This window comes from Schistocerca serialis, chromosome 2 (assembly GCF_023864345.2).
Source record: "Schistocerca serialis cubense isolate TAMUIC-IGC-003099 chromosome 2, iqSchSeri2.2, whole genome shotgun sequence".
In the NCBI taxonomy this organism is placed as follows: Eukaryota; Metazoa; Arthropoda; class Insecta; order Orthoptera; family Acrididae; genus Schistocerca; species Schistocerca serialis.
Window position 1 is genome coordinate 701,971,151 of NC_064639.1, and position 26,850 is coordinate 701,998,000.

Below are 26,850 nucleotides of genomic sequence, written 5' to 3' on the forward strand. Positions count from 1 at the left end.
AGCCATATATGGCTGCTATCTCATAACGCATTCCCATGGAGCAAACAAAACTGTAAATGTTCTTGCTGTCAGTATCCTCATACAGTCCTGATTTAAAGCCAGATCTTGATATTTTGTAAGAAGGCTTTCTTGAGATAGTTCTTGTGTAGCTCAGAGTCTTCCAATTCACCTTCTTCAGCAACTGTGCGACTGTCTCCCATTCATCAAGCAACCTCCTTTGTAGACTGCCTGTATTTCGCCACAACTGAAACTATGTGATCATTCCACTTCATACCCCTATGAAATATTATACCCAGATATTTGTATTAGTTGGCCGATTCCAAAAGTGACTAATCGATATTATAGTCATAGGATACTGCTTTTCTTTTTGTGAAATGCACAGTTTTAAATTTCTGAACATTTAAAGCAAGTTGCCTCTCTTTGCACCACATTGAAAAATTTTATCAAGATCTGACTGAATACTTATGCAGCTTCTTTCAGAAAGTATTTCATTGTAGATAACTCAATAATCTGCAAAAATGCTGAGGTTACTATTAACATTGTCGGCAAAGTCATTAATATAGAACATGAACAGCAAGTACCCCAACACACTTCCCTGGGACACACCCAAAGTCCCTTCTACATCTGTCACTGACTCTCCATGACAACATATTGCGTCCACCCTATCAAAAAATGCTCAGTCTAGTCACAAATTTCTTTTGATACACGATATGATCGTATTTTTGACAACAAACAAAGATGTGGTACTACGTCAAATGCTTTTCCAAACTTGACAAATATTGTATCTATCTCACTGCCTTGATCTATGGCTTTCAGTATATCATGCGAGGAAACAGAGTTGTTCTTCACTTGGTCAGTGTTTTTGCAGTCCATGTTGGTTGCCATGGAGGAGGTAATTTTGTTCGAGATTTCTCATTATGTTTTAGCTCAGGATATATATTGTAAGATTCTGAAACAAATCGATGTAAAGGATGCTGGACATTAGTTTTGTGGGCCACTTCTGCTACCCTTCTTGCAGACAGGTGCGACTGTGCTTTCTTCTAAATACTAGGCACATTTTTGTTTGTTTGAGGAATCTATGACAGATAACAGTTAAATGAGGGGCTAACTCAGCCACAAATACGGTATAGAATTTGATAGGGCTTCCATCTGGCCTTGGAGCTTTGTCCAGTTTTAACGATTTCAACTGTTTCTCAATACCACTGACATTAACACTTATTTACTTCTTTTTTCAGCGGTACAAGTATCAAATTGGAGTAGTTCTACTGTGTTTTCCTTTGTGAAGGAACATTTGAAAATGGAATTAAGCATTTCTGCTTTTCCTCCACTATCTTTGGTGTCAGCTCCTGTCTCATCCACGAGTGACGTGCCACTAACACCTTTTACATATGAGCAGAATTTCTTCGTGTTCTGTGGATGACCATTTGACAGTATGCCGCTATGATAGCCACTGAACGCTTCACATATTGCTCTCTCGACAGGCAAACATGTTTCATTCAGCATATCTCAATCTATAGACCTCTGCTTTGTTTTACATCTATCATCTATTGTGGAGTAGTCTCTGTTTCTTTACAGTGAATGTATAACATGGAGTGTCCCTCCCATGGATAATTGTTCTACAGGTTACATTTGTTTCTAGTGCATGGAAAAACTATTCTTTTAAACTTGAGCCATAGACCCTCTACATGCTCCTCTGCTGTGCTAAAGTTGCATCCAAAGTGTCAAAGCCAGCGTGAATTTACTACTCCAGTGTCCCCTCATACATGATACTTCTGAAATGGCCCCATAGCAGAAATCACATAGCTTGAGATCCAATGATCCCCTCGTCTGATCCATCGACCAGGGAAGACACGATTGAGATTCGCCTGGACGTTAATGGCGGAGTGGGCTGGAGCACCATCAGGTAGCAGCCACATAGCCTTTCGTATCATCAATGGCACTTCTTCCAGCAGGGGTGACAAAGTCACCCACAAGAAAAGCCGATGGTCCCGTCCTGTCAGGCAATGTGGAAGGAAGACTGGTCCCAAAATAGGTCGCCAATTATTTCAGACCACACATTCTGGCTCCACCAGTGCTGATGGTTCACTATCACCATAGCATGGAGGATTCTGCATAAGATCCCACAGGTGACTGTTATGAAAGTCAAAGATACCACTCCATATAAAGGAGGCCTCATCTGTGAATAGGATGGATGAAACAAATCCCGTAATTGTGGTTGCCTTGTGAAGAAATCAGTGACAAAACTGCTCCTGATGTGGAACGTCCGTCGCTAGTAAGCCCTGCACTCGCTGTAAATGATACGGATAGTAACAGTTGTTATGGAGAATGTTCCACGCTGTCGTCTGGCTTACCCTGTACTGGCGGGCCAAGTGCCTGGTACTGACACGGCGATTGGCTTTCACAGTCTTAATCGCATTTTCCTTCGAGTCTGGTGTCCGAATATTTCCGATACGTCCTTCACGATTTCCTGCTTGCTGAAACGACCCGTCTCAGATAAATGGCGAAAAACACAGCTGCAAACATTGAATGCTATGGTTGTTGTTGGCGGGAACAGGTCTCCTGATACAAACTGGCTGCCCGCCGCCCATTGCTATTTGCCTTTCCGTAAGTAAACACCATGTCGGCAAGCTCTCGATTCGAATAGGGAACCATTGTGTTAAATCTGTATTATACCCACTACAAGGTGAGTCAGTAAGAGAAGTGAATCGAACACAACATACCAATTATTATGGCACAATTTAAGTTTAAGATTATAACTGATGATAACAGTAAGAGTTTATCTCACCACTCATAAATGCTCGAAATTTCACAGTATATCACAATACAAACGATTATTGATACAATGAACGAAAGATTATGCAGAAACCCATGACCAGTAAAATTTTAGAATGTAGAATTTCGAATCGGTACATGAAATGGCACATACAGTCACACAACAGGAATAATTCGGAATCGGCTTTATATGTAAATAAATGTGCAAACTGCATGGATTTTTTACTTAGCTGATTCTGTTACAACTTCTAGACTGGCATACAGAAGATGAACACTGCAGCGTTAATTTACATCAGTCAAAACTGCGAAAACTGTGCAGCACCAACAAAGCATGCCTTCTGCTTGGAGCAGCTAACAATGGTACCGCAAAGGAAACGACTGCTGATTAGTTTCATGTTCTAAGGGTCACTTGCGTGATACATTCTACTGAAGTGATATCTGCAGCTACATGAGGTGCATGGCAGAGGGTATGTCCCATCATACTAGGTAGTTACTATGGCTGCTTCCTGTTCCATTCATATTGGAGTGCGGGAAGAGTGATTGTTTTACTACCTCTGCATGTGCAGTAATTATTCTAATCTTATCCTCATGGTTCTGTATGGGCATTATCCTCATGGTTCTATATGAGCAATCTGTAGGGGGTGATGGTACATTCCTAGAGTAATCACTTGACGCTGGTTCTTGAAACTGTTAATAGACTTCCTCGGGAATGTTCACGTCTGTCTTCACAAGTCTTCCAGTTCTGTTCGTTCACTATCTATGTGATGCTCTCCCATGGATCAAACAAACCTGTAACAATTCGTGCTGCCCTTCTCTACATCCGTTCAATATAGCAGTATTCGAGAACCGGCTGTACAAGTGATTTTTAAGCAATCTCCTTTGTAGACTGACTACATTTCTCCAGTATTCTAGTTTACCACTGCTGAGCCTATGTGACAATTCCAATTCATATCCCTACAAAATGTTAGACTCAAGTATTTGTATGAATTGGCCGATTCAAACAAGGACTCATTGATATTATAGTCATAGGATAAAACATATTTTCTCTTTTTGAAGTGCACAATTTTACATTTCTGAATATTTACAGCAAGTTGTCAATCTTTACACCACTTTGAAATCTTATCAAGATCTGACTGAATACTTATGGAGCTTCTTTCAGACAGTACTTCATCACATATAACTGCATCATAAGCAAAAACTCTGAGGTTACTATTAATATTGTCTTTAATACACAACATAAACAGCAAAGATCCCAAAACACTTCCCTGAGGCATACCTGAAGTTAGTTCTAGATCTGAGGATGATCCTCCATCCAAGACAACTTGCTGTATCCTCCCTACCAAAAAGTCCTCAATCCAGTCACAAATTTCACTTGATACGCCATATGATTGTACTTTGGACAATAAGCATAGGAGTGGTACTGAGTCAAATGCTTTTCAAAAATTAAAAAAAAAACAAAAAAAAACACTGCATCCATCTGGTTGTGTTGATCCGAAGCTTTCAGTGTCATGTGAGAAAAGTGCATGTTGGGTTTCACGTGATCAATGTTTTTGAAATCCATGCTGGTTGGGATTGAAGAGGTCATTCTGGACGAGATACCTCATTATGTTTGAGCTCAGAATATGTTCTAAGATTCCACAGCAAATCGATTCAAGGATACTGCACGGTAGTTTTGTGGCTCACTTCTACTGCCCTTCTTGTAGATGGGTGTGCCGTATGCCTTTGTCCAAGCACTGGACACAGTTTTTTGTTTGAGAGATCGATGATAGATTATAGTTAGAAGAGGAGCTAACTCAGCCACAAATTCAATTTAGAATCTGACAAGGATTCCACTGGCACCTGGAGCTTTGTTCAATTTTAACGATTTCCTCAACACCACTGATGCTAATACTTGTTTCCTTCATCTGTGCAGAGGTAAGAGGATTAAATTGGGGCAATTCTCCTGGGTTTTCCTTTGTACAGGAACATTTGAAAATGGAATTAAGCATTTCAGCTTTTGCTTTCTTCTGTCAATTTCACTTCCAGTCTCATGAGCTAGGGAATGGACCTAACTTTGGTGCCACTAACAGCCTTCACATAAGACCAGTTCTTTGGCTTTGTGAAAGATCATTTTACAATATTCTGCTGTGGTACTCACTGAAGGCTTCATGCATTGCCCTCTTGACAGCCAAATATGTTTAATTCAGCATCTCTCTATCTATAGGCCTATGCTTTGTTTTACACCTATGATACAGTACTCTCGTTTTCATTAAAGGTGTCTTTGTAGTGGCTTTGTACCATGGAGGGTCCCTTCCATTATCAACAGTTCTACTAGGTACTTGTGTACCCAGGGCATGGTCAACTATTCTTTTAAACTTAAGCTATAGTTCCTCCGCATGCCGCTGCCCTATGTTGAAAGTTTCAAGTTTCTCATTGAGGTATGACACTACTGATTTTTTTATGTAGTTTGCTGAACATATGTATCTTTCTGCTTAGTTGTCTTTTGTAATTTGGTAATCATTGTCGTCACAGTCACTGATACCAGTTTCAATGTGGACATCCTCAAAGAGGTCAGGTCTGTTTTTTGCCATTAGATCCAACATATTTCCACCATGAGTGGGGATCTAACTATCAATGTCAGTTTTGTATGTTGTTATTGTTGTGGTCTTCAGTTCAAAGACTGATGCAGCTCCCCATGCTACTCTATCCTGTGCTAGCCTCTTCATCTCTGAGTAACTACTGCAATCTACATCCTTCTGAATCTGCTTAGTGTACTCATCTCTTGGTCTCCCTCTACAGTTTTTACCCTCCACACTTCCCTCCAATACTACTGCTTAGTGTACTCATCTCTTGGTCTCCCTCTGTAATTTTTACCCTCCACACTTCCCTCCAATACTAAACTGCTGATACCTTCATACCTCAAAACTTGTCCTGCCAACAGATCCCTTCTTCTAGTCAAGTTTCGCCACAAATTCCTCTTCTCCCCAGTTCTAATCAGTGCCTCCTCATTAATTATGTGATCTACCCATGTAATCTTCAGCATTTTTCTGTAGTGCCACATTTCAAAAGCTTCCATTCTCTTCTTGTTTAAACTGTATATCGTCCATGTTTCACTTCCATACAAGGTTACACTCCATACAAGTACTTTCAGAAAAGACATCCTAATGCTTAAATCCATACTCATTGTTAACAAATTTCTCTTCTTCGAAAACCTTTTCCTTGTCATTGTCAGTCTGCATTTTATATCCTCTCCACTTCCACCATCATCAGTTATTTTACTGCCCAAATAGCAAAACTCATCTACTACTTTAAGTGTCTCATTTTCTAATCTAATTCCCTCAGCATCACCCGACTTAATTCGACTACATTCCATTATCCTCGTTTTGCTTTTGTTGATGTTCATCTTATATCCTCCTTTCAAGACGCTACCATTCCATTCAACTGCTCTTCCAAGTCCTTTGCTGTCTCTGACAGAATTACAATGTCACTGGCGAACGTCAAAGTTTTTATTTCTTCTCCATGGATTTTAATACCTACTCTGAATTTTTCTTTTGTTTCCTTTACTGCTTGCTCAATATACAGATTGAATAACATCAGGGAGAGGCTACAACCCTGTCTTACTCCCTTCCCAACAACTGCTTCCCTTTCATGTCCCTCGACTCTTATAACTGCCATCTGGTTTCTGTACAAATTGTAAATAGCCTTTCGCTCCCTGTATTTTACCCCTGCCACCTTTAGAATTTGAAAGAGAGTATTCCAGTCAACATTGTCAAAAGCTTTCTCTAAGTCTACAAATGCTAGAAACGTAGGTTTGCCTTTCGTTAATCTTTCTTCTAAGATAAGTCGTAAGGTCAGTATTGCCTCACATGTTCCAGTATTTCTACGGAATCCAAATTCATCTTCCCCGAGGTCGGCTTCTACCAGTTTTTCCATTCATCTGTAAAGAATTCGTGTTAGTATTTTGCAGCTGTGGCTTATTAAACTGATTGTTCGGTAATTTTCACATCTGTCAACACCTGCTTTCCTTGCGATTGGAATTGTTATATTCTTCTTGAAGTCTGAGGGTATTTCACCTGTTTCATACATCTTGCTCATCAGATGGTAGAGTTTTGTCAGGACTGGCTCTCCCAAGGCCGTCAGTAGTTCCAATGGAATACTGTCTACTCCGGGGGCCTTGTTTCGACTCAGGTCTTTCAGTGCTTTGTCAAACTCTTCACGCAGTATCGTATCTCCCATTTCATTTTCATCTACATCCTCTTCCATTTCCATAATATTGTCCTCAAGTACATCGCCCTTGTATAGACCCTCTATATACTCCTTCCACCTTTCTGCTTTCCCTTCTTTGCTTAGAACTGGGTTTCCATCTGAGCTCTTGATGTTCATACAAGTGGTTCTCTTATCTCCAAAGGTCTCTTTAATTTTCCTGTAGGCAGTATCTATCTTACCCCTAGTGAGATAAGCCTTTACATCTTTACATTTGTCCTCTAGCCATGCCTGCTTAGCCATTTTGCACTTCCTGTCGATCTAATTTTTGAGACATTTGTATTCCTTTTTGCCTGCTTCATTTACTGCATTTTTATATTTTCTCCTTTCATCAATTAAATTCAATATTTCTTCTGTTACCCAAGGATTTCTACTAGCCCTCGTCTTTTTACCTACTTGATCCTCTGCTGCCTTCACTACTTCATCCTTCAAAGCTACCCATTCTTCTTCTACTGTATTTCTTTCCCCCATTCCTGTCCATTGTTCCCTTATGCTCTCCCTGAAACTCCGTACAACCTCTGGTTCTTTCAGTTTATCCAGGTCCCATCTCCTTAAGTTCCCACCTTTTTGCAGTTTCTTCAGTTTTAATCTACATATAAACTTATGTTTGCCTTTTCTTAACTTACCTTCTAAGATAAGTCACAGACTCAGTATTGCCTTGTGTGTTCCTACTTTTTTAAAGAAGCCAAACTGATCTTCCCTGAGGTTGGCTTCTACCAGTTTTCCCATTTGTCTGTAAAGAATTTGTGTTAGTATTTTGCAACCATGACTCATTAAACTGATAGTTTGGTAATTTTAACTTTGTTAGTATTTTGCAACAGTAACTTATTTAACCGATAGCTTGGTAATTTTAACACCTGTCAGCATCTTCTTTCTTTGAAAGTAGAGTTATTATATTCTACCTGAAGTCTGAGGGTATTCCGCCTGTCTCATACATCTTGATCAGGTTACCCTCCATTCAGAGGGTGTTGCACGCAGCGACCATTATTTTGATTTGCAAATAACAGATTTCAGCTATCAGTCCTTTCCCAAACGACAACTGATAGCTGAAATCTGTTATTTACAAATCATACATCTTGTTCACCAGATGGAAGAGTTTTGTCATGGCTGGCTCTCCCAAGGCTATCAGTAGTTCTAACAGAATGTTGTCCACTCCCAGGGCCTTGTTGCGGCTTAGATCTTTCAGTGCACTGTCAAATTCTTCATGCAGCTTCGTATCTCTGATCTCATTGTTGTCTACGACCTCTTCCATTTCCGTAATGTTGCCCTCAACTACATCACCCTTGTATACAACTCTATACTCTACTTTCGTCTTCCTGCATTTCTTTTATTACTTAAGACTGGTTTTCCATCTGAGCTCTTGGTATTCATACATGTGGTTCTCTTTTCTCCAAAAGTCTGTTTAATTTTCCTGTAGGCAGCATCAGTCTTACGCCTAGTGGTATATGTTCTACATCCATACATTTGTCCTCTAGCCAGTCCTATTTTGCACTTCCTGTCGATCTCATTTTTAAGACGTTTGTATTCCTCTTCTTTTGCTTCATTTACTGCATTCTCTCCTTTCATCATCTCCTGTGCTACCCAATGATTTCTTCTACTAACCCTCATCTTTTTACTTACTTGATCCTATGCTGCCTTCACTATTTCATCTCTCAAAGCTACCCAGTCTTCTTCTACTGTAATTGTTTCCCCGGTTTATGTTAATTGTTCCATAATGCTCCCTCTGAACCGCTACAACCTCTGCTTCTTTCTGTTTATCCAGTTCCCATTTCCTTAAATCCCATTTTGCAGTTTCCTCAGTTTCAATCTACAGCTCATAACCAATAAATTGTGGTCAGGGTTCACATCTGCCCCTGGAAATGTCTTACAGTTTAAAATCTGGTTCCTAAATCTCTGTCTTACCGTTATATAATCTATCTGAAAGCTTCCAGTGTCTCCAGGCCTCTTCCACATATGCAACCATCTTTCATGAACTCTTAAACCAAGTGTTAGCTATGATTAAGTTATGCTGTGTGCAAAATTCTACCAGGTGGCTTCCTCTTTCATTCCGTACCCCGCAGTCCATATTAACCTACTACTTATCCTTCTCTTCCTTTTCATACTATCAAATTACAGTCCTACATGACTATTAAATTTTCATCCCCTTCAATTATCTGAATACTTTCTCTTATAGCATCATACATTTCTTCAATCTTTTCATCATCTGCAGAGCTAGCTGGCATTAAACTTGTACTACTGTGGTAGGTGTGGGCTTCCTGCCTATCTTGGATACAATAATGCATTAGCTATGCTGTTTGTAATAACTTATATATGTTTCTATTTTTTTATTCATTATTAAACTTACTTCTGTGTTACCCTTATTTGATTCTGTATTTATAAACCTGTATTCACCTGACCAGAAGTCTTGTTCCTCCTGCAACCTAAGTTCACTAATTCCCACAATATCAGACTTTAACCTATCCTTTTCCATTTTTAAATTCTCTAACCTACCTGCCAGATTAAGGGATCTGACATTCTACGCTCCGATCTGTAGAACGCCAGTTTTGTTTCTCCTGATAATGCTGTCCTCCTGAGTAGTCCCTGCCAGGAGATCTGAATGGAGGACTATTTTACTCCGAAATATTTTACCCAAGAGGACGCCATCATTATTTAATCATACAGTAAAGTTGCATGCCCTTGGGAAAAATACAGCTGTAGCTTCCCCTTGGTTTCAGCCATTTGCAGTACCATCACAGCAACGCTGTTTTTGTTGATGTTGCAAGGCCAGTTCAATCATTCAGACTGTTGCCACAGCAACTACTGAAAAACCACATGTTTGTCTGGCCTCTCAACAGATACCCCTCCGTTTTGGTTGCACATACAGTAGTATGGCTACCTGTATCGCCAAGGCACACCAGCCCCCCCCCCTCTCCTCTCCCTCCCCCCCCCCCCCCCCCCCCCCCCCACACACACAAATGGCAAGGTCCATGGTTCATGGGGGGAGGGGCAGTATTGTATGTGTATCAATATATGTGTCAACTTACATTTTATTAAATTAATTTATATTCAAATATGCCTGCATTCTGGCAATTTGTAGATGCATTAACATAAAAAATATATATTTAGCCCTGTGACAGAAATATTGTCTCCAACACTTCTGTTGAGATGAAGTGTCAATATGTCTTAATGAAGTTACTTAATTTTATATAAAACACGTCTTTTTTCTTCATTTTGAAGTCTTTAAATTTGCTCACTCACTTTCGGTTTGGTGTTTATGCCTTACTTATTAACTCTTATACATGGTTTGAATATATTAAAGTTTTGTATCCTTTGATGTACAAAATTGAAAGGATCATGCTTTTTTAAGGAAACTAGTGAGAAATCATCTGCAGGATACCAACCACTATGCTTAGACTGAAAAAGCTTTGTGATTGGCATTAGTAAGTTGATTTGGTAGGGGCTACTGCCAGTGATCCATAATTCTTCCTTGAGCTCTTTGTACTCATCTCGTGTGTGTTTTATAGCTATAGCTTGTGCAAAATAATGGGACCCATGAAGAGAAACACTTTCTTGTTGTTCCCGTGAGATGTCTCCCTCTGTTGGCTGTCCTCTTCTGAACTGTGCATTTCTCTAGTTACAACGACCATCTCAGTTGTTTATGCTTTGATGTTCTTATTCAGTACTCTAGTCAGAGTTCATTCATTTTTAGCACCTATATTTTTCGTATTATTAGTTTTACTGAAATCACCTCTCACTACAATCGTTTGTAGATCCCAAGCTGTAGCTTAGAAGTTCTGATTGTTGTTAATTAATAAACACCAGTTCAGCTGTATGATAATAAGTTGAGTTGGTTTTCGTTAGTCGTTCACATTAGTGTCAACTGTGGCACTCAACATGTTCAAGATTATTTCAAACTCTGATACTGTACTGTTGACTCTGATACTGTACTGTTGTTTAACTGCAAGTAAATTACATATGCCTCCACCTTTCTTGCTTTCTTCCTCCACCATCGCGTATGACTTCAGTCTTCAGCTGGCAGAAATCGGCAGAAATTGGAAGCCTTTGTCATTTGACATATTTGGTTCAGCACCTGCTTGCTGACCTAGCAATACTGTAGTGAAACGCCAGCAGAAATTTGCACTGTTGAACACTAGTGAGCTGTGTATGCGGCAGCTATCTGAACCAAGCACACTGTTACCACATAAACCATTTGGTACAGTCATTTCTACTTTATAGTTATAGTATGATCCACGAACAATGGCAGTTTGTGCAGCTCCAGACACACGGGGATTTCATTATTGCCAGTTGCAGTAAGTGCATACACATTCTCTGTGCTTGAAGACAGTGTGTATACTACAAATTATGTCTCTTGCTTGCTTGTGCAGAATTTGTCATTTACGACCACCATCTGTTGTGGCAACTCACAACAGGTGGAATAGAAATTCACTAAATAACTCGCTACAGTCATGTTTAATGCTCACATTGGCTATGACATTCACAGCAGAGCACTGAGAACATTTCTGAACACTGTTTGGCTGTCTGTGAATGTGTGATGTAGATGTGCAGAACAAGCCTAAACTCGACCGCTCCAACTACAGACTAAGCAGTCAACTCCCTATTCCCGAATCGGTAAAAGTCAGCAGACATTGGAAAACTTTGCCCAGTGGTCATTTGTTTTTGGCTGCAGCCAACCTTAGCTAGTTAACAGTACTGTGTGAGGTACTCATTGTTGACTACAATGTAAACTGTATCATGTACTTCACTCTATTTTGTACTGTTTCCTTTCCTGGTGCTCAGTGTACGTAATTGTTGCAGTTTGGTTCCTCATTGAACATGTACATAAGATGATTCAGTTTTGATTATGAACAACATTTAAGTTATCTTTACCTCCATGAGTGACTTTTGATTTCACAGAAGCATGAAGTGCAGGTTAAGCTGCCTACACTGCGGGAGGCAGGAGGGGCTGGTTTCGCCTGCACGGCTCCTGATCCCATAGCACTCTTTGAAGTTGGACTTGCTTCCTCCGCTCCCCCTCCCTCCCACCTGGCATCGGTCAGTTTACCGTTAACCCTTTAGTCAATAGGTGTTTTCCAGAATAACAATGAAATACATGTTAGTATGTACCCTTTTTGAATAGCAGTGAATAAACCTGTTGAATTTATTATCCATTTCTATGTCTACAATGAGGTATGGGGCAGTAAATATTCATACAAATGAATCATGTGAAAAAGTTATACAATATACACACGAAGTGCTTGATTTGTAATGGTATGTGTTGCTATGTCATACCATTACCTCTGACGAAAAAGTGTTAGAATAAGGATTTAAGATGTCTAAATTAAAAACACACCTGGAATGTCACAGTACCAGAAAAATCAAGTGCTATATGTATGTCACTCTTACTTAAAGGGATAGCACTGTGTGTGGTTGAGACTAGATCCATGTGCCACAATTACTGGGGATCCATACAAAAATATGGGCCCTATTCCAAAGAAAGATATTATTTGTTACTATGTTTTCTCCTGACTGCACTTTTCTTTAATGTTTGTTGTATTAGCTAATGAGATTGCAGCACGCCATTAATTTGAGGTTGACAACAAAGACATGTTTTGTGCACGACAATATCCACTGGAGAACAGTACAGTGGGTACCATACGCTACTCGAGTGGTAATTGTGTGTGTCCTTATATGTGTCCTTATATGTTGTGGTTATACATAGTAATATAATTTAACGGTATTTCTGATATAGGAGCACATCCTTCAGCCCCGAAAAACCAGAATGGTATGGTTCTAATTGTTTAACATATTGTCTAAACAATATAGACAGTATCAGTAGTAGTGTCCTACTGATCTGGTGGCAGTAGGGTGCTAGTGATTCCTATAAATTGTGGAGAAGACATTGAAATATGTTACATTATCGTGCAGTCACTCTTCCGGAAGGACAGTATTCAGCCATTTTTCTATGTACTTTTGTGGTTCTGGACAAGAAATTATGCCAAAAAGGAAAGATGCATCGAAAGACTATACTTTTCCTTGTCCTTCTGAAAAGAAAATTAAGATGTGCCAGACTGAAAAAAGCTGTTGAAAGAATGTTATCACTTATATAAATCTGTACATTTTTGGATGCTGAGAGATCCATAAGTGTGTATCTCATGTGACTGCAAATTACATCTGTAGGCAACCAGACCACAAGATCTAGCTTTGGGCTCTTGAGATGAAGCTGAATAAGTGCATTGTCCCATCATTCAGCATTAAGTCCTCACAACTGCTTATGTAATTGTCACCCAATAAGCACAAACTGAAAAGTTCTGTCAACCAATCAGAAGGCCTTTGTACTCATGGTCTCAATGCAACTGGATATATCAGTAATTGACAGTCAATTGAAATTTTGGGCAACCAGTAAATAAGTATGTTTACAGGATGTTGTATCAAACACTCACTTTAACATCTCAGTCCCAGTTCCTGTACTCCACTGCTGAGCCTACACAGTGAACCTCTCACAGTGGTGTGTGATAGAGCTGCCTAAATTCCCTTCTAATTTGATGTTAAGGACTTTTATTCCAAGTGGTAAACAATCTGTCATACACATGAAAGTGACTGCATCCACAAACTGCCCCAAAACATGTTGCAACACACTCATGACTTGTGTAGTTTTCTTAAAAAAAATTTGAACCCTGTTTCTCACTCTTGTTTTGACTACTGGAAATCACTGCACACACCTACCTGTGTAATGGACTTAAAACCAAAGCCGTATTCTTTTTTCACTTCAGCAGAGTGCACTGTATCTCCAAATGTAAATGACACAGTACAGATTGGTATATTGAAGTGCTCCGTCAGGCTTATACCATGCATGCATCATCAATTTATGGCAAGAAGCAGTGTCAGTTTGACCTGCAACTGAATACTGAATTCACACTTAAAATATTCACTACTCTGTGACATAAATGTTTAGTAATGTATTTGAACCATCCTGCCCAAATACGTCACTATCTTAGAAACTAGTGCACAGTTCTTGCCTGTTTGGTTCAATGTCTGTGAAAAATCCAGTTATATAACCTAAAACCTGCATTCCAGCATTTCCTTTAGGTTCCAGGCTGCACCAGAACACTGTTTATTTTCTTTCCAAGTCACTCCACCAACGTGACTTAAATAGCAGATTTCTAAATGAATTCTTATGTACGCTATTGCACAACTCAGAATACCAGTATCTCTAATATTGACGATCCCTGTAAGCAGTTGTACTTTTAAAACTAAAATAATGGAAAGATCTGTTTATTCTTTGTTGCAGTTGTGTTCTAAACTGCAACTAGTTCTTACTGCGTTTTGTATGAGAGAACTGTATTTCTGAGTTTGAACTTAAAAAAAAATTCTTTTTTAGGAATGCTGGATGCAAAATGACATTGGTCTTAAAATAAAAGATTCACAAACATGAGCAGTCCAAACCTCACATGACTGCATTGCCAGAATACAATGTTTTAAGGAAATGTGATGTTCAAGAACAACTTGATAGCACTTACAGATAGCTGATTGAAAGACACAATGATCATATTCATAAAAATTGTTATGTTCTTTCTAAAACTGGAACTGCATACACGTGTTGCTTTTGAGCCTTAACTTCATGGACATGATGAATGCATTGGTGTAGGGAATATGGGGGGGGGGGGGGGGGGGGGTTGGGGCTTATGGGCGCTCAACATCGAGGTAATCAGCGCATAGGGAATATGAGTGAAACAACATCTTTATCACCATACTGGGATTTTCCCTACAGTAAAAGCTAGTGTAGGGAATATGAGTGAAACGACATCTTTATACACTAGCTTTTACTGTAGGGAAAATCCCAGTATGGTGATGTTTGTATTTATACAAAAACAGAGGCAAAATTCAAAAGGTAATGTGATATTGAGAAGTTAAGTGTAGAAATGCATTTTTAAACAGCTGCTATGGCAAGCAAAGGAGAACAAATTAATGATTGTGTACAGGTCACCGTATGGAGGTGTAGAGAAATTTATTTCAAAACTAGAAATAATGCTAAACATTTGAGTGTAATGAAAAAGCTACTGTCCCTCTTTGTGGGAATTTTAACATAAATCTTCTGTGCAATAATAAGTTAAAGGTCATTTTCTGAATATTTTACAGAGTTTTAACATGTTACCCCCATATTACATGTCACATTCGAATAACACATACATCACAAACTCTCATAGATAATATATTCTCTAACTTAGATTCCAATGAAGTGGACTTAATTAACACTGACCTTGGTTTATCTGATCACATAGCTCTTGTGCTTACAGTTCCCCGATGACTGTGATAAAAAACAAGTTCACACAACACGTATAAAAGAATTTTTTCTGATAGGCAGATGGGCTATCAGAACCAAGTGTGAATAATGCGTATATAATCTTTTCTTCTATATTCATGTCACAGTTTAAAATGTTTTTCCCTAATAAGTTACTGAGGTCTAAGTCTTCAGAACAAAAAATGCATAAACCTTAGATAATTACAGGTATTAGAATATTCAGTTTAACCATGAAAAGACTGAACCAAGAAATCAAACTGTCTACAGATCCACAGTTTGTGGTCTATGTAAAAACATACACGAAAATGTACCAAAAGGCAATTGCAAAGACCAAGCTGCTGCATAATGACAAATAAATCAGTAATTTGGATAACAAATGGGAAATTGTAAGAAGTGAAACTAGTATCATTTGAGAAGAGGAAGAAATAACACTTAAAAACAGTGAAAATTATAGGCAAGAAGGAAATGGCAAATTACTTTAACAACTATTTTTTTAAATGTAGCCCATTCACTAAAATTAAAATTCACAATACAAAAAATAATACAGGCTTCAAGGGTTGCTTGTAGCATGAACTTTCCTTCAACAAATGAATAGGGAGTAATTAGGGTGTCTATGAACTTAAAACCAAAACTGGCAGCAGATGTAGATAAAGTACCAGTTTCAATAATAATAAGGACTGCAGTGCAGACTGCAAAACCTTTAGCACATATTGCAGATTTATCCTGTAGTGAACATGTGTTTCTTCAGTGAGACTACTATTTAAAAATGGAGACATGCATAACAGAAAACTACTGTCCCATATCACTTCTTTCTACTGCCTTCAAAATATTAGAGAAACTGATGAAATTCAGAGCCACTAGTTACCTAGACAATGATGAATTTTGGAATTGTAATCAACGTGGTTTTTGTGCAAAACACAGCACAGATATTGCACCAAGAAATAATAAAAATTTGGAGAGAAACAAAAGTGTAGTACGAATCAATTTAGATCTATCTAAAGCCTTCAATACCCTCTGCATGAAATCCTCCTTGATCAACTGGAAGCAATAGGTATTACAGGAAGAGCTACAATGTGGTTTCAGTACATCTCAAAAAGAGATCACAGATTGTAGAGCTCATTACTGTTAATTCAAATAAAAAAAATAAGATTGGGTTCAAAGTGATAAGAAATTCCTTTAGGAGTACCCCAGGGCAGCATCTTAGGGCCACTACTCTTTCTGATGCATGTGAATGACTTACGGTTACAATACGATACAGCCTAAATTGTGTTATATGCAGATGACACATGTCTAATAGTATTTAATTACACTGGTTATAAAATCCTGGAAAGTATTGGGACTTGGTTTAGTGCAAATAAACTAACAGTGGATGCAAAGAAAATAAATTACACACAGTTTGGTAAAATGAACCAGGATGAATACATTAATCTAAGTGGATGACAGACTAATAGAGAGAGTACAGTTTGCAAAATTGTTAGGAATGTGTATAGTAAAGTTATGAATTGACCATATAAGATTCCTTACACACAAACTTTACTCACCCTGCTTTGCACTGAGAGTTACTGCAAATTTTTGCACTTTAGAAGGCATCAGAATGGCATACTTTAGATATTCTCATTCTATTGCCTCATTTGGAATAGTATTCTGGGCCAAGCTCGAAATTTGATTTAAAAGAAATTTATATCTCGAAAAAATGGACTGTTTTACTAATTACCCACAGTCCTACACAATCTGACTGCAGACTGCATTTCAAGAAATCAGGACTACTTATTCTGCATATTTAAACATGTACTCTTAACCAAAGAAAATCTAAGTAATATCTACACAAATGCCAACTGTCACTAGTGTAACACACGGAACAGGAGCGATCTCCAGATATAACAAAGAAAAAGAGCACAAACTCAGGCTCATGCAAGCTATTTGGTTACTAAGCTCTATAGTGCATTGCCTCAGTACATTAAAACTTAAAGGATGATATAAATTTTAAGCAAGAACTTGAAAAATTTTTAACTGATAAATGTTGCTTTTCTGTGAATGAATATGTTGAAGATCAAGAAATGGTTGTATAAATTAATCTCCAATATATGTAATGCAATTGTGTGATAAATCCTGTGACAAGTTTATATTTTCATATGTTTCAGTTTATACTATACTACTTTACTATCTATATTACTATTTATTCTATTTGTAGTTATTACTGGGAAACGAATTACTATATGCTATTCATATGCAAAGAAATTGTAAATTTACTGTTATGTATTGCAGGCAATTTCACTTTTTGCATTCCGTGTTTTTGATTTCTGTGAATGACAAGTTCAGTATCATTTGTATGATGCCATGGATGCTAAATAGATAAATAAAATATGTGACTAACAAAATCCAAGAATTTTCTGTGGTCTTATAAATTTCACTGCTGAAATCAATGCTGCACTTAGCATTTACTATTTCCAGGCTACATCTCTAAGCATATTCCAAATATGTACTTTCCAGTATGTTGGATGTTGCTCACTCTTGAGCGAATATTGCTGTCAACGTAATATGTTATAACTAGTTAGACAACTGATACTTCAACACTCTCTTAGTTTGTTGTGGTTATCAAATATTATTTTGTCTTAGAGTAAAGCTGTAGAATGGTTTTGGGATTAGTTATTAAAAGCAATGTGTAGAAACGTTAGCAGAATCATTTAAAGGAACATTTCCTGGATACTGTGGATAAATAGATAAAGTTATTTCAAAAAGTTATAATTATAAAGGATCATCATTCAGATGTACAGACTCTTCTGAAGGACAAAATGAAATTTTCTCAGTGTGATACAAAATGTTTAGACCTATTTAACATAATGAACGTTTTAAAAAATTGAATATATTAATTACAAAAATTCATATCATAATATTGTATTATATCTAAATGGAACATGGAAAACCTAGAAGTCTAAGCAGATCAAACTGGAATCATATGAAATGCTGTGTCATAGTGGGACCCTGCAGTTCAAACAGAAACGGTAACAAAAAATAAAACCAGATAACACTACCAGAGACAATCCATGTTGTGGATGATGTAAGGTTTTCACTATTACTTTTAGTGGGAGTTGGGGAAATGTGGGAGGGTCAATGGGGAATGTGCATGATCTGTCTGAGTTTGACCAAGGGCAGATTGTAATGGTCTAGAGGCTTGGCACGAGCCTTTTGTAAAGTGTATGACTTGTTGGGTGTTTAAAAATATTCACTTGTAGAATGCCTGGAGAGAACTGAGCACAAATTTTGACAAACTACTAGAATTACTGAAACAAGAGTTCTCTGTCTGAAGTTACAGTACCCGCCCAGCATTTCAATTTTGGCTACATGTATTTGATCATTTAATGCCACATTATTTACTACACAGTCAATTACAAAAATGATTGGTGGACCCACTGAGAGCACAATATGAGGTGGAACATTTCGAAAGTCCCACTCAGAAAATCCAAGACAGCATCTTTGACACAATGTATAATTGTAGAGTGCTGCTGCATCCTACAAAGATAAAATTTTGGAAAATCATATTCCAAAATCTGTTTCTGTGGTACTCCAAAATCGTTTCTGTGAAAGAAGTATGTGACACAATTATTGCTCAGATTAACTTCTCAGGACATTTTGCTACATCAAATTTATCTAATTTTGAAGAGTTTTTATTGTATGCAAGTCAATTTCTGCTGAGATCATGTTAAATATATGCCTCTCTTGAATGAAGTAAGCTGAGAAAGAGCTTCAGATACTTTCCACAAATAAATAGTTTGAAACTCTCAGAGGGGCTGTCCGATATCTGCAGTTCCTGTTAGAACCTAATCTGCCAAAGCATGTTACAGATGTAATTTAACTTCTTAAAACGACTGTTACTGTACAAATGATAACGCCTGGGCTTTCCCTCTCCTGGAAAGCATTATGAGCCAAAAGCAAATAGCAGTATTAGAAATGCTCTCTATTGAGAGAGACTTAACATGCCACATCATAGGCTTCGATACACGTGTCATTGACATATTCCCTGCTCTTAAAAAGAGATGCAAGAAATACACTTAAGTATACACTAATCAGCCAGGACATTATGACCACCTACCTAATAGCCGGTATGTCTATGTTTGGCTTGGATAAAAGCAGTGATGCATCATGGCATGGAAGCAATGAGGCCTTGGTTGGTCGCTGGAGGGAATTGGCACCACATCTGCACACACAAGTCACCTAATTCTCGTAAATTCTGGGAATGAGCTCTGATGGCATGTTTGATCATATTCCAGATGTGTTCAGTTGGTTCCAGATCTGGCAAGATGGAGGGCCAGCATATCAACTGGAACTCGCCACTGTGTTCCTTGAACCATTCCATCTCACTCCTGGCCTTTGACGTCGAAAAATGTCACTGCTATCAGGAAACATGATCGTCATGAAGGGGTGCATGGGGCCTTGCACAAGCTCCACTGGACCCATAGATGCCCACGTGAATGTTCCCCAGAGCATAACGGAACTGCTGCCAGCTTGTTTCCATCCCACAGTACAGGTGTCAATGAGCTGTTACCCTAGAAGATGATGGATTCATGCCCTACCATCGGCATGATGAAGATGGTATCAGAATTTATCAGACCATACAATGCTCTGCCACTGTGCCAACACCTAGTGCAGTCGGTCACGTGCCCATTTCAGTCATAGTTGCCGATGTTGCAGTGTTAACATTGGCACATGCATGGGTCGTCGGCTGCAGAGGCCCATCATTAGGACTGTTTAGTGTACTGTGTTCAGACACATTTGCACTCTTTGCAGCATTAAAGTCTGATGTTAGTTCCACCACAGTGCCTTGCCTGTCCTCCTTTACCTGTTTGTCCAGCCTACAATGTCTGACGACATTTGTAATGAGGGATGGCCCCCAACCTCAAGACATCTGGATGTCGTTTCACCCTGGTTTCACCACATGTTAAAGACACTCACCACAGCACTGCTTGAACACCCAACAAGTTGTGTAGTTTCCTAAATGCTTGTGCCAAACCTCTGGGCCATCACAATCTCCTATCACCTGGATGGGTTTATATCGATAGTAGGTCTGTGGTCACTATGTTCTGGCTGATCAGTGTATTTTCCTACAGCATTTATTACATTACTCATTATACACAGATCAGCCAGACCATTATGACAACTGACCTACTATTGATATAAACCTTTCCAGGTGGCAGCAGTGTCACCTGCTGAGGAATCACTGCTAGTCAGACACATGTATTGCACATATAATATCAGTGAGGGTGCTGTCTGGATTGTCTTCAACATGTGGCAAAAATAAGGTGAAACCATGTCCAGATATTGGGGGGTTGGCCAGTGTGATTTTTTAATTATTTCATTTATCTCTAGTATTCACATTCTGAATACCACGCTTTTCTCGGGAAACAATTTCTGTCAAGTATTACATTACAAAGCGCAATGCAATTTGTTACCTGTATATTGTATTTCATAGTCTGTGTTCAATTATTCATTAGATACTTGCAATATATAATCTGTCTAGGCTGCCTGAGTTTATGTGATGAAAAATTTCCTTCACTGCTTACAGTACCAATCTATTATTCTTTCTTCTGTAGTCACACAAACAGGAACTTCAGCAGCTGAATATTTTGACTCCCTTTGTATGATACTTCCAAATACATGATAATGTTTGCTGTGATTCTTCATTCTCTGCAAATCATACTCTCTCCTACGGTCTCCCCCTCACATTTCCCCTATTTTCACTGAAAGTAATAATGAAAACCTTACATCATCCACAACATGGATTGTCTCTAGTAGTGTTACCTGATTTTATTTTTTAGTTACCTCTTCTGTTTGAACTGCGAGATCCCACTATGACAAAGCATTTCATATGATCCCAGTTTGATCTGCTTATACTTCTACATTTTCCATATTCCATTTAGATATAATACAGTATTATTCATATGAATTTTCATAATTAATATATTCATTTGGTTCAAAAGTGGTTTTCATCTTTTAGTTCCTTACTTTTACATAGAGCAGTGTTTGAAGTAGGCATTTATCTGCATTGTTAAAAGTGATGCACATGATTACCACATTTTTCCAAACAGGGAATCCCATGGCTGGACACTTGTAAGGATATTCAGCTAAGATGCTTCCATGTTTCACCCCTTGCTGCTGCAGCTCGCAAAATCGCTATGAGCAGATTCGACAAAGACAATTACATACCCTATCAGAAACTTGAAGAGAACATTGGTATTGTTAAAAGGAGGTGTGTATCACTGAATTTTTAATAAGATTTAATATTTGTTCTTTAATGTGTGATAAAACCTGTAAAATATACCTTATCTTTGCTGAAATTTTGTCAGTGTCATACAAAATTTTTAAGCTTATTTAACATTTATTTAATATACTTACTGAATATCAAATGTTCAAATGTGTGTGAATTCCTAAGGGACCAAACTGCTGAGGTCTTCGGTCCCTAGAGTTACACACTACTTAAACTAACTTATGCTAAGAACAACACACACACACACACACACACACACACACCCATGCCTGAGGGAGGACTAAACAGCCGGCAGGAGGGGCCGTGCAGTCCGTGACATGGCGCCTCAAACTGCACGGCCACTCTGCGTGGCTAATGAATATTCTTATATGTGTTATACCAAACATATTTGTTCACTGAGGCCCAAACAATAAAGTAGTGTCAGTGTTCAGAGCATTATTAGCATATCTGATACTTAACACATTAAAAGTATGAAATACTGCATGTATTTTCTTTTGATTCAATGTAGGCTTGGTCGACCTTTGACACTGTCAGAGAAAGTTCTGTATTCTCACCTGGATGAGCCAGACAAGCAGGACATTCAGCGTGGCACAAGCTATCTTCGGCTGAAGCCAGATCGTGTTGCAATGCATGATGCTACTGCACAAATGGCAATGCTACAGTTCATTTCATCAGGAGTACCAAAAGTTGCTGTCCCGTCAACAATACATTGTGATCACCTTATTGAGGCACAGGTATGTATCATTTACAATAAAAGACTATCCATTAGAAGACAAGTGGCTTATAGAGTGACCATGTAACAGGTCAAGCTACATCTATACTCTGGAAACCATTGTGAAGTGCATGGCAGAGGATACATCCCATTGTACCAGTTATTAGGGTTTCCTCTCATGTTTGAATGTGTGCAGTAATTATTCTAATCTTTTCCTCATGATCCCTATGCGACTGATACATAAGGAGTTATAGTGTATTCCTACAATCATCATCTAAAGCCATATCTTGAAATTTTGTTAGTAGACTTTCTCAGGATAGTTTACATCTATCTTCAAGAGTCTGCCAGTTCAGTTTCTGCAACATCTCTGAAACACTCTCCCATGGGTCAAACAAACCTGTGACTATTCATGCTGCCCTTCTCTGTATATGCTCAATATCTCCTGTTGGTCCTATTTAGTATGAGTCCAACACACTCTAGAAGTGGTTGCACAAGTAATTTGTAAGCAATCTCCTTTGTAGATTGATTGCACTTCCCCAGTATTCCACCAATAAACCAAAGACTACCACCTGCCTTACCCACAACTGTGCCTATGTAATAATTCCACTTTGTATCCCTACAAAGTATTACACCCGGGTGTTTACCTAATTCTGAGTGTGGCTCATTGGTACTATAGTCATAGGATAATACGTTTTTTCATTTTGTGAAGTGCTCAATTTTTTGTTTCTGAACATAAACAAGTTGCCAGTCTTTGCACCACTCTTATCAAGATCTGACACCATTTATGCCACTTCTTTCAGGCAGTACTTCATTACAGATAACAGAATTGTCTGCAAAAGTCTGAGGTTGCTATTAATATTGTGAGTAAGGTCATTAATATATGACTCAAACAGCAAGGGTCCCAACACACTGGGGCACATCCAAAGTTCCTTCTACATCTGATGCTGACTCTCTATCCAAGATAACATGCTGTGTCCTCCCTATCAAAAAGTTCTCAATCCAGTCTCCATAACACATAAACTGGAAGACCTGAAGTAAAAACAAAAACACTGAGGGACTAGATGGTATATCCACTAAACTAATTAAATGCTGCTTATAATGGGTAGTAAAGCCATTAGCCTGCCCAATAAACTTTTCTATAGAAAAAGGAATATTTCCAATGTGCCTGAAAAAGAGTAAAGTAATCCATATCAATAAAGGAGGCTGCAAAAAAGACCCAGGAAATTAGACCTATAATTATTACATCTGTACTCTCTAAAATAATAGGATCCATAATAAAAGACAGAATGTTAAATTTTACACAAACATGCAATATTCTCAATGGTGAACAACATGGATTCAGAAAGGGAAAATCTACCAAAACAGCAATAGCTGAATTCATGACACTTGTAACTAAAGCACTTGATGAACAGAAGAAAGACTGTGGTATGTTCCTGGACCTATCTAAAGCATTTGATTGTGTACGCCATAACATCCTATTAGAAAAGCTCCATTGTTATGGTATAAGGGGGAAAGCAGTAGACATCATTTAATCATTTTTGGAAAATAGAAAGCAGTGTGTAGAAATAAAGCAAAAAGTGAAAAATAATGTTAAAAGTGTCTTTTAAAATTCTGAAACTGTGAAATATGGGGTTCCTCAAGATGCGTTCTTGGTCCATTACTTTTCATTCTGTATGTCACTTATATGACCAAAACATTATCTAACAGTATAGTCATGTATGCAGATGACACTTAATTTGTTGTTTCCAGTTCTACAACAGATGACCTGCAAGAGAAGGCTTTGCTAAATAAGAAAGGTGGAAACAATTATTTCAGGGAAAAAAGTCTCTTCATATTAGACACACTCTACAAACAATGTACTATGGACTAGTATATTCACACCTCTCATATAGCATCCTGGTTTGGGGCAATGCTCCAAATATGCACACACAAAGGGTATTAAGATTACAAAAGAGAACAGACAATGCATCGCAAAAGTACCACCTAGAGAATCCTGCAGAAATAAATTCAGGGAGCTAAAAATTTTAACAGTAGTATCAGTATATATATACTGATAACATTTTCTATTTAAAAACTAACTGCACTGCACTGCTAAACAAAGAATATCATGAACATTATACAAGAATAAAAGTGACTATGATATAGAATGTAGTAGGCTGAAATTAACAGACAAAGAACCTGTAAATGCTAGGCACATACTGTACAACAGTTTACCACAATGTATAAAGATGATAGAAGGTATGTCTCTTTTTAAAAGAAAATTAAAAAGACATCTGATCAATATTTTCCCTTACAGTGTTAAAAGAATATCTTGAATTAAAAAATTAAATAGTGTGCCAGTACACATTTTTTATAATGTACTTTTAATGTCTTTTTTTTTTTTTAATTCTATGAAATGTATGTAAATGTACTATCTTTTTGTAACTAGCAAATATATGTAACAGACAGACTATAAATGCAATCATACATAAATTGGTATGTATCACTGTATTTTTCTGCTCTGTATGTGAAATTTATGTGAACATGAAGTGTCCAATATCGTTGTAAGAAATGATCCACAGACAAATGAAGAATAAAGAATAAGTTATTTCATGTCATCCTTAGTAAGCTGAACTCCTCTCACATCTATATTCTTCTGTGAAATTAATAATAATAGAATCTGAAAAATAAAATAAGGTCCGAAATTGGTGATATACTTCTTCATGTATGAGTACATCCACATCTATACTCTGTGAATTACTTAAAGTTCGTGGCATAGAGTACCTTTTATAACAAGTGGTGTCCTTATGCCTAGAAATACATTTTAGCTTACAAGGTTTTTATCATTATATAATGAGGTGGAATATTCAGTTAAATGTAACTTTTTATCAACATATTTCTACATGAAACTCAGTGCAGCATTAGAATCAGCACACCAGGAATATCACTCTGAATAATTAATATAAGTGGGAAACAGTTTGATGGATGTCCAAATATCTGAACACCTCCCTCATGTATTCATGTATACTACTTTACAAAGTACAGGATTTGAGAAATAAGCAAAGGGAAAAAGAAGCAGAATTAGTTATTAATAGGTGTGTGTGTGTGTGTGTGTGTGTGTATACATGCATGCATGCATACATGAAGGTGTATATACTGAGTGCAGAGTGATAATTTGTATTCTACTTGAATTTATCATTGTCATATTTACAAGAACAGTAGCTGAGTGAGACTTGGAACATTCTAGGTGGGTGATGAAAAAGACCTTGCAAGAGCCCAAAATATAAATAAAGAAGTATATGATTTTCTGTGTTCAGCTGGTGCCAAGTATGGAGTTGGAGTATGGAAACCTGGTGCTGGGATTATTCATCAGGTTAGTTTACTCCTCACACTTTTCAGTTTTAAAAAAAGTCAATGCTAATATTGATTTATCTCAGAAACTAGAAAAACTGCAGCATCTCTTACATCAAGCCGTAGCTACTCTTAGCTAAGAATAAGCATTAGTAACAATGGTTTTATATGAGAGCTCCGTTCTGCTACAGGTACTGAGAATGGATGATGGTATTAGGAAGTGTAGCAAGTATCTTAGTGCTGGCATAATATGACATGCTTGACTTTTCAATTTCACCAGAGATATAGGGGCTTGTGCTCCTTTACAGTAGCAAAAATCTGTATATCCTTTTTCCTCTAGTAAAATACAGGATACCCCAAACCTTAAGAATGGAAGTTATACAGATGCAGAAGATCCTAATCTGAGTGCTTTATGATAAGATACTAATTCTTGGAGTTGATGCTGGGTCTTTTAATGATGTAAACAACTGACATCTTACAGCAATAAGTTAAACTAAAAGCAACTGTTCAGTGTGATAACTGCCAGTCTCAGTCCATGCATAATAATATTTTGAAGTGTCTCTGTTGTCTAATGTGTTCCAAGTAGACCACTTTAGGGTTGGATCCTTACAATATTATTGCCTCCAAAAACCCTGGGCTGGATCATTATAAAACTTCTCTCTCTCTCTTCTCTCTTTCCGCCTCTGTATCCGCATCCTGCCCAGCCCCTGTCTCTCTCTCTCTCTCTCTCTCTCTCTCTCTCTCTCTCTCTGTCTCTCCCCCCCCCCCCCCCTCCCTCCTACCCCTCAGTCCCATGCCCCACCTACCCTCTGCCACTCCTTTTCTGTTTTCCTATCAGGCAGTTTTCCATGTTACATAATTGTGCATGTAAGTAGAGTTGTGAAAGCTGAAATATGCCAGCCACTGTTTATTTTATGATGTTTATAGAGTACTGGAATTTTGGAATTGCACATGATGGTAGTTTCCTTGTTTTGTAGATAATCCTTGAGAATTATGCATTCCCAGGACTGTTACTGATTGGAACTGACTCTCATAGCACAAATGGTGGAGGGCTTGGTGCCCTCTGTATTGGAGTTGGTGGAGCTGATGCTGTTGACGCAATGGCCAATATTCCATGGGAGCTCAAATGCCCTAAGGTAAGTATACAGCCAAGGAAATATAATTTACAGAATGATTCTGCAGTCTTCAATATACTGAGATTAAGAATGCCACGTTATATTTTAAAACACACTCTCTTTCCAAAGAGTACTTTCT

At 38.0% G+C, this 26,850-nt stretch overlaps 1 protein-coding gene across 1 annotated transcript in view; it reads left to right on the plus strand.

The window, feature by feature from the left end:
• Positions 1–26,850, plus strand: part of LOC126457851 (probable aconitate hydratase, mitochondrial) — a 167,034-nt gene that overhangs the window by 20,728 nt on the left and 119,456 nt on the right. Inside the window, exons 2-5 of the mRNA XM_050094491.1 lie at positions 21,376–21,536; positions 22,063–22,288; positions 25,493–25,618; positions 26,574–26,732. Coding sequence (XP_049950448.1) covers positions 21,376–21,536; positions 22,063–22,288; positions 25,493–25,618; positions 26,574–26,732 — 672 coding nt within the window. The remainder of the gene's footprint in view (positions 1–21,375; positions 21,537–22,062; positions 22,289–25,492; positions 25,619–26,573; positions 26,733–26,850) is intronic.